General features: G+C 37.5%; 2 protein-coding genes across 2 annotated transcripts in view; one reads left to right on the top strand and one right to left on the bottom strand.

Annotated features, from left to right (window-relative positions):
* LOC140140412 (protein rolling stone-like) overlaps nt 1–3,506 on the top strand; it is a 3,595-nt gene extending 89 nt beyond the window's left edge. Inside the window, exons 2-3 of the mRNA XM_072162172.1 lie at nt 4–144; nt 2,923–3,506. Coding sequence (XP_072018273.1) covers nt 4–144; nt 2,923–3,506 — 725 coding nt within the window. The remainder of the gene's footprint in view (nt 1–3; nt 145–2,922) is intronic.
* A 1,737-nt stretch (nt 3,507–5,243) lies between these two features.
* LOC140141004 (uncharacterized) lies at nt 5,244–7,286 on the bottom strand. Its single transcript, XM_072162779.1, has one exon. It carries the CDS (start codon nt 7,222–7,224, stop codon nt 5,305–5,307), a length of 1,920 nt encoding a protein of 639 aa, XP_072018880.1. The 5' UTR covers nt 7,225–7,286; the 3' UTR covers nt 5,244–5,304.
* Nucleotides 7,287–8,757: the final 1,471 nt, after the last annotated feature.

Here is an 8,757-nt window from a genome sequence, read left to right as displayed (position 1 = left end):
CAGCAGCTTATTTCTTCATATATCTCACAGATTGGACAGTGCTGATCCTTACGATATATTTGGTAGTAGCATTTATCAATTTGGTGTTGGATAGAAAGCATGGAATGAATTATAACAGGACAGACAGGGGTGATATTCAAATTGGTGCGTATAATGCAGTCAAATCAGGTTGTAGAACATCTTAGAACATGAGATGGTGATCCGGAGTATACTCATAAAATATGTCTTCACACCTTATTTTCGCCCAGCATAATAGGAAAGACTATATCAACATAGTACAGTTTTATCATAGAGTATACACTGAGGTGTACAAATGATATTTCACACAGAGTATACTCAGACCATATTATACTCAGACTCTACATACAGTTTCCTCACACAGCTACTACAATACGGAATATATTCACATAGTATAGTGTCTCTGGAGTATACTCCCCAATGTATACACTTTTTTTAGATTATACCAAGTTTCTTTATAAAACTATACTCCCGAGTTTTCCACAGAGTATACTCCGGAGAATAGTCACAAAATACAAAGAATCTCCTTACATAATGTAATCTACTTTCTTGGAATATGATCCAAGTGTTTATAGAGATTCTTTACAAAGTATAAGAGTAAGATATACTATGGGATATTCGCCGTCGAAGTGACGTAGTTAATCGGATTAACTACCATAGCAATAGATGGATACAATTTTGACTATATCACCCTGCACTACAACGTTCACGCGGTACCGATGCATTGAACCATAGATGTCAAAGAAAGGCTGATCACTCGCACCTGTAAGATTAGTATCTTTGAAAAGAGCGGTATTGTATTCAGTGCCTCATTTCAAATATATAGTTTTAGTTTTGGTTTTGGTTTTGGTCACGTGGTTTCCTATTGTCCTGCCTAACCACTTGAATCATAAGATATCGAACTCATTGTTTCTACCTTTTGTTTAAAACCGAACATTTGTGTCAGTCAGTTTCGGTTTTGGTTTCAGTTTCTTATAAGTGGTGTGGATCGTAAAATTATTTGATTTGAAGTTACCTACTCTAAGTATACAAAAGAAATGTTTCCATTTCGCAGTGCAATATTCACGAGCAGAGAAGTCGAACAAAGCAGTCTACATTTGAAAGCATTGATTTAGTTTGAAAGCATTGACTTGAGACTACGAATTAGCCTAAGCTGATTTCACTGTGAAAATATATAGACCATCGAAATATTTCCACGGACATTACAATAGGCACTTGACAGATTATGACTTCAGTGTTATAAACACTATTATACACAACTCTATTTATGTGCATGTCGCATGACGGAAGATCAATATCATAGAAAGCTGGTTTAAACTAACTTTTATTCAATTTATTTATTGGAGAATAGAGAGAGAGAGAGAGAGAGAGATAGAAGAGATCGCCAGGGAAAGAGGGTGTGTGTGTGAGGGGAGGGGTAAGGGCAAGGGAGAAAGAGAAACAGAGGGAGAGAGCATTGGAAGTGGGAAGGGAAGGAGGGGAGAGGGGGCTCAAGAGTGGAGTGGAATAATAGGAAGAGTCGATATCGAGTGTGGGGAGGGGGAGGAGGAGGTTATATATAGGTGGCGGAGGAACATAGGTAAGAGGTATGGGTTGTGCTTTCCGGGGAATAATCTAATTCATAATCAAATCATCTACATCATCATGCATCGTTTATATTTCAGACAAATAAACAAAACACCCCCACCCCCACCCCTCAATATATGCACATGATGTCTATGCATAACTTATCAAACGAATCTCGGAACTCGGATGTAATTTTATGGTGTCATGGAAGTGTGCCACATACGGCAGAGAGCATCAAAAGTCGTCCGCGTTGATAGATATCGATAATGAAAATGTTAGCACAATAGGCTATTATATACGTATGGTTATAGGCCATTATACTTTTGATTATATATACCCTCTTGTGTCCTCCCAGCACAATAGTGTTATGATTGCATACCAGTTCATCTCCACATTTTAATCCCTTGATTTTTGGTTTCTGAACAATAGAGAAACCAAAACTATATATTTGAAATGAGGGAATATATGTTTGCTGACATACACAGGTGATTATAATGCAATCTGCTTGTAGTGTAGGGCGATCAATTCAAAAATATATCTATTCATAAAGTATACTCAATATATAATTGTTTACATGAGATATGGTACTTCAGATAACATAAAAAAAATGACCAGTAATATGAAAACTACCAATAGCTATTCCAGTTGAAATCCATACACCTTCTATGTAAGACATGACCTTAATTACCCATACAGGGAGTGCAGATTCCAAATGGAATTAAATCCATTCAATTAAACTCATTTGAAATACACACTCCCTGTCTGGAAGATTAAGGTCATGTCTTCCATAGAGGGTGTATGGATTTCTACTAGAATAGCCCATTTAGGGCGATGCTAAAGATTATGTGCACGACTGGACTTTGCCCTGTAAAAACTTTTGACGTTTGTATACGAGTAACACTTCATGACGTAAGTTAATGATTGGTAAGGCACTGGTAAGTCACGCGTCAATCCTGACCTCCATGTCATAAACATTACATGAAACTATTCTTAAACACTTGCAAAAGTTCCTGTAATATAATAAACGCGTATCACTTGTTGGGAGTCTAATTGTACAAAATAATGCACGCGTACTGAGATGTTGATGCGTCTAATGCAGGTGATACACATTTATTAACTTATTTCATATACAAGAAAAACCTGTGACAGTGCTGTTTTTATAACAAAATTGAGACAATAGATGCACGACAGCGGTTAAAACCAATACCTTTATTTTCTAAATTTTGGTATTATCAGAATACTGTAATGTCCAAGAAATAAGCCGCTCAAATATACACCAGTGTTTGAATATAATATCGCATTATCCAACAAAGTCTTTGTTTGTTGCTTCTTTTCCAGCTTTACGCTTCAGGCACAAACTCCAATGGCTGCTGCTAAACGTCTATATGAATGTCTCTATTCTAGTAACGGTAATCTACTGGTCTTTCCTACGAGCTTCGATACCTATATTACTAGACCTAACACTACATGCTTTTCCCTGCCTCTTAGGGCTAATTGATGTAATCATCACCCCTATACCCGTCAGGTTGCAACACGCAGTCTACCCTCTTGGATATGGGGTGGTCTATTTGATCTTTACTTTAATCTACTGGGCTGCCGGTGGCACGGATCCGAATGGCAATACTGGAATATACCCGGGACTTTTGGATTGGGAAGACCCTGGCACTACGTGTATAACAATTGCGTGTTCTATGGGGGCAGTCCTTATTAGCCAGGTAATTCTGTGGGGTATGTTTAAAATCAAGATGGTGATTATACGACGTTGTTCCTCAACTTCAAATGATGAAGTTGGTTTAGATGGTGAGAATACACAAGGGGATTCTGGAGAACCAGAAAGAGGAACTTTCTATGAGAACGTGGCTTTCAATGGCGGGGATGATATGAACATGCAATCTCTATCTTCAAAGGAGCAATGCAAATGAATTTGATTTTCTACGTGAACCCTGATAACGTACAATCACGACTTCAGATTTATAATAATATAAATAATTAAGTATGAAGACTTTGAGAGGCATCATATTTCCTTTGAAATGGGGTAAAAATTGAAAATGACAGTTAACAAAAACACACAACATAAAAACATTATATAATCGTATACTAGTATTTCAAAACAGGATATTTGTAATATAATTGCGTAATACAGTAAGCATGGTAAGCCAAAAAATTAAGGTACCAGTTATGTTCACCCCTTGTATATCCTACACAAAGACACACACTAGCAACAACAATCTTCAGAGCAATAACATCCGCTGAAGACGCCGGTTGACCCGGTGAAAGCGCTCCGGTGAGTGTATCAAATTTGAGTAGCGTAGAAGTATAAATTTGCTTTCTATTTACGTTTACCGCTTCGTATGAATATACATCACTACATGTATGTTATTTATCAAATCATATAAATTTCATTAAGATATCATATCAAAATCAAATGTGTAAACCCAAGTCCCAATTATTCAAACCATTCATTTATATCATGTATAACATGATTAACATTCTTTAGTCTTTCAGATTATGTACACGGTGAATACAATTAACCTTTTAGAGGCTTCAAGTATTATTCAAACTGAACACATCATAAAGTAATTACCCACTATTTTTATGTTGTTTTGAGATAATAGAGAGCTTGCGATTTCCAAACGCCGTGATCATACGCCCATGCATCTATTCAAAATCACTCTCATGTGAGGTGATTTTAAATAGATGCACGGGCGTTTGATACCTCATGAGCACTCATATTCAAAAGGTCATCTAAACTATGAATAAATGTCGATAAATGTTTTATTTACTTCTTTATTTATTTATTTATTTATTTATTTATTTAGTTTATTAGTTTGAAAATCGTTAATTAATTAACGATTTAATTAATTAATTTATTAGTTTGAAAATCGCAAGCTCTTTACTAACTAAAACCTATTATGTATTATAATTGTAAACTGAAATAGCAAATACCAAAACTTGGTTCTGTAAGTTTGATACAGCATTCGGATTAATAGCCTAAAATGAGTTGCCATGGTGACCTTTGAATGCGAAATACAGATGCAGATTCAAAAGGTGCTCTCAAAAAAGCTACTACAGGCGATCAATAGAAACAAAAGTAACATTCTCAATGGGCTTGCGTGCAACTTTTGATTCTGCATCCTTATCATTCAGCGGGTCAATATTGTAGCAAATTTTTTGTCTATTAAGACAAAATGAGTCAGCATTAATTTTGCAGAACAAAACTGGAATTCTTTTTTGCTCTTTCAGGTTTTGTGATGCGTTAATAGTTTGTTTGGCGACGATTACATCTCTTTTCAGCATTTTCCAGTCTAAATTATAGGATTGACATGTGATTACCGGTTATTATTTTGTGCCTGATAAGAGATGAAATGCATATCTTCTGCGGTAATATGTCTAGTTGTCCCAAAAATATTGTTTTTAATCATCATTATCTTAAGCGATTGATACTAACAGCCACTTTCTTAGCTTCTCTTACACTCCTATTTTTAAGTGGTCTGCTGAAAAAAAATTTAATTCACTATCATAACTATTGTGCATATAGGTAGCGAGAGTTGACACGAATTTTAACTCAAAGTTATTTATAAAAATTTGAGACCGTACACATCAGTCATAAATACTCATTGTCGCTTAATATGGCCAAACCAGTACCGGTAAGTCTTATAAAATATCTTCGAAGTTATAAATATGCCATTTTTGCGTAAACTGAGAAGTAGCGCATTCCCATTAGTGGTATACTTTGATACAACTGTCATCGGCAACCAATAACTCCTCTTTGTTGCTAATCGTCAGGCAGGTAGGAGAAGCTAATCCCTCGATGATGCACCTTACGTATACTCCGGATGACGTAAATTGATGAACTCCCTTCTCGCCAGCGGAATTGACTACGAAAAGCACGTCATCCTTGCTCCAGCATACGCCCTTCGGATTCCATCCCTTTATATTGGTGTGTGTATTGAGAGTAAATAGAACTCGCCCATTTTGACCAACATCTACAACTGCTACATGCTTGCAGCATGTTTTGTGACATGACACCGCAAGATGGTCCTGCGAGTTAGCAGATATGTACCATGGATGTACTGTTACATTGAACCGGCTCATCGGAGTACCACCATCCGAATGAAGACTTATAGATTTCGTTTTAACTTCTCCAACAGCAATACGGTTGTTCCTGCCAACCATGGTTATACCCAGGGCTTCACAACCTGAAGGGATAGAAAACGTTGTCACAAATGTTAGATTGGATAAGTACTTGTACACGTACGAGTCGTCTGCAGTTACAAACATCTCTCCCTTCTTATTAATGATACATCCATAAGGGTATGAGCCTCTCTTTGGAATGTTCACAAAATTAACGCCACTAGTTACTTTATACGCCGCTGTAAATTGATGAACAATACACATCTCATCAACATCGCCGTTGACTAAGCTTATGTCTGATATCTCTGTACACGTTGAATTGATTTGCCTTTGGTATTTCCAATTCTTGCGTTCCGGTGCTAGTTCTTTTATTTCAGAAGAAACCGAACCAATTGTCACGACAGGATGATTCGTCTTGTTTGCTTTAAAGACTACTTCTTCCATACGTTTCGTCTGTACTGGAGGCTTCTTCATGTCACACAAATCCTGCATAGAAGTAGTCATGGACGCGTACATTTGTGCAACATCAGAGTCCGATCCCGATTTAGTCAGTTCCGATGCCGTTTTCAGCGCAGTGCGTAGACGTGATCTTAACACATTTAGTTCTTCCGTGTGAGTGTCAATTTCCTTCCGTCCTCGAGCTCCCTCGTTCTTGATTTCAGATGCAATTGCGTTATAATTTGCTTCCAATTGCGTTAGGATAGAAGATTTGGTTTCCTGGTACGCCTGAGAAAGCTCCTCCATTCCTTTTTCCACGGATGCATCAAGTTTACTTGCTGCGTCGATATCATTCTTGATTGCTTCATCTACTTGGACAGCGAGAGTTTGGCAATCTTCAGCAAGCTCCTCGATCTTCCCCTTTTGACTTTCAACCACACTCTGAATGTCAATGAACTTATGGTCAGGTTTGCAGTGATCAAAAACAGTGCAATCGCGACATATCAACACACCGCATGTTTCGCAATATATCCAAAGTACCTGGTCTGTATGTTTGGTACAATATTCTGCCTTTTTAACAGGATCCGCCTTGCCAGAGCGAAGTTCGTCTAAACTGAAAGTGTGATGACCGTTTAACATTCGAAAGGTCTTATGTGATTTCAGACAATTTTGGCATAAAAATTCATCGCATTCGACACATCGTGCTACTGCTGGTTGGCCAGATTCTTCACAATTAGTACATGGTATCTGGCAATCCTTACTTGCAAGTTTCTTATACACAGTTTTGCGATCTTTCAGTTTGGTGACCAAAAAGTTACTTTCTAGTCCTGCCACGCCATCAGCGGGTAAAGTCCAAACCTTCCGACATATTGGACATGTAACTGTGTTGCTTGTTGATTTTGCCCACTCAGAGAGACATTTGAAGCAGTACGTGTGCAGACAAGGTAAAGCTTTAGGCTGTTCAATCGTCGACAGACAGACACTGCACATTGTTAAGTCTTCTTCGTCATACTTTTTCTCTTCTAAACTGTCCATAGTTTGGTTCAAAATATCCTTAGAACGCGCCATATTAAAAAGAAATGGTCGTAACGATTCAATGCAATACTACACACAACAGGTTCAATTGTGCCTTGTATCACGGAATAGGCCTGGAAGCGGCGCTAGAAATTAGCATGAAGCCGCATTCATATGTAAATAGCGTATTGTTATTTAAATTTGCGCCCAGACGTATTGAGGGCGACAGTCATGTTATCCAGACAGAGAATGTCTTGATGCGCCAGGTATGTCAAATTGCTGAGTGAATGTGTATAAATCCCCTTTCTGTATAGGTAATAAGCTAGTATATTTCGTGTTCCAGTTTGTTATAACAAAAAAATAAGTATTATATTAAATATATTAAGTGTATAAACTTTGAAATTGACGTGAATTTGAAATGCAGAGCTCCAAATCTAGCTAAATCGTGTAGTGTGAAATTATGCTGTGTGACCCCCTCTGCGTGGTAGAATTATATTCATAAAACATTGAATTTAACATATAATATGGGCAGCCAACCACGATTTATCAGCATTTAAATGATATATTAATTAACAAAGATAAATAATCAATAGTACAAATGACAATTTAGCTAGTAAACAAGTCTGAAATCTTAAAATGTTGCCACGTGATTTCCCGAACACGTGATATGTCTACATGTGACCATTATTCAGATTTACCGAAGTGTTTAGAGTATGGTACACGGCTTGCAGGCAACTGTGTATTTCTTTACCTCCGTATAAAATCAATAATTCATGCTGGGAGCCAAGTAACATTCTGTCTGCTTAGTGCAGTTTGGTATTTTATTTTACTTGAGAGCATATAGAAATACATGGGAATACGAATGGGAAGGTCAGGTCGGGTATCAAAGGTTATTTTAACTTCAAATACTACTTTTGTTTCACACCTTGCCTCTGTCACGTATTTCCTTCATATTATTGACCTCAAGTCCTAATTTTGACTTTGCTATTGCAAAATGTCATTTCATATCAAATTAGTAGACTTTCTTTGAAAAAACATATCACTGGTGCCTGATGGGAATATCCGTCCGCCATTTCATTAAACTGGATCGTTTTCGCCTGGTTTGTGCCCAGATGTATTGGGGGCGCGCTATACTCTCATTGAACAGGCAAAGTTCGCAAAACTAACAACGTTGTTATTTGCCAATATCAATTAACATGATCCAAGGGGTCGAACATGAATTATTCATAACGGATCGATAACTGGCCTCACTTTCTAGCTAGTAAACCAGCGGAATTTTTCATAGGTTTTGCGTTGCTAATAGAACAACCGTGAATTTAGTGTCACCCCCTTGCTTGTATGCATAAAGGAGTACGAGCGCACTGACTCATGTACCGTACATGTAGTGCAGCCCTCTGACCTTTGAAATCGGGGTAGACTTTGCCACAGAATGCACCAATTTTTAATATATGGCGCAAATATTAATATGTAATAATGCTGATTTGTCTGTAAAAAAGACAATCAACCAAACCAACTATAGCTACATCGCCCTCATGACGTGTGTACGTGGGTCGTATGTTGAAGTAGCATGCAAAGTAACTGTGCTCC

This window comes from Amphiura filiformis, chromosome 19, assembly GCF_039555335.1.
Source record: "Amphiura filiformis chromosome 19, Afil_fr2py, whole genome shotgun sequence".
Taxonomy (NCBI): Eukaryota; Metazoa; Echinodermata; class Ophiuroidea; order Amphilepidida; family Amphiuridae; genus Amphiura; species Amphiura filiformis.
The sequence above is the reverse complement of the archived record's forward strand: the minus strand, read 5'-3'. Positions and strand labels throughout refer to the sequence as shown.

What these genes read in the sequence shown, in the direction of transcription:
- LOC140141004 (XM_072162779.1), bottom strand. Translation starts at nt 7,224, where the DNA reads ATGGCGCGTTCTAAGGATATTTTGAACCAAACTATGGACAGTTTAGAA.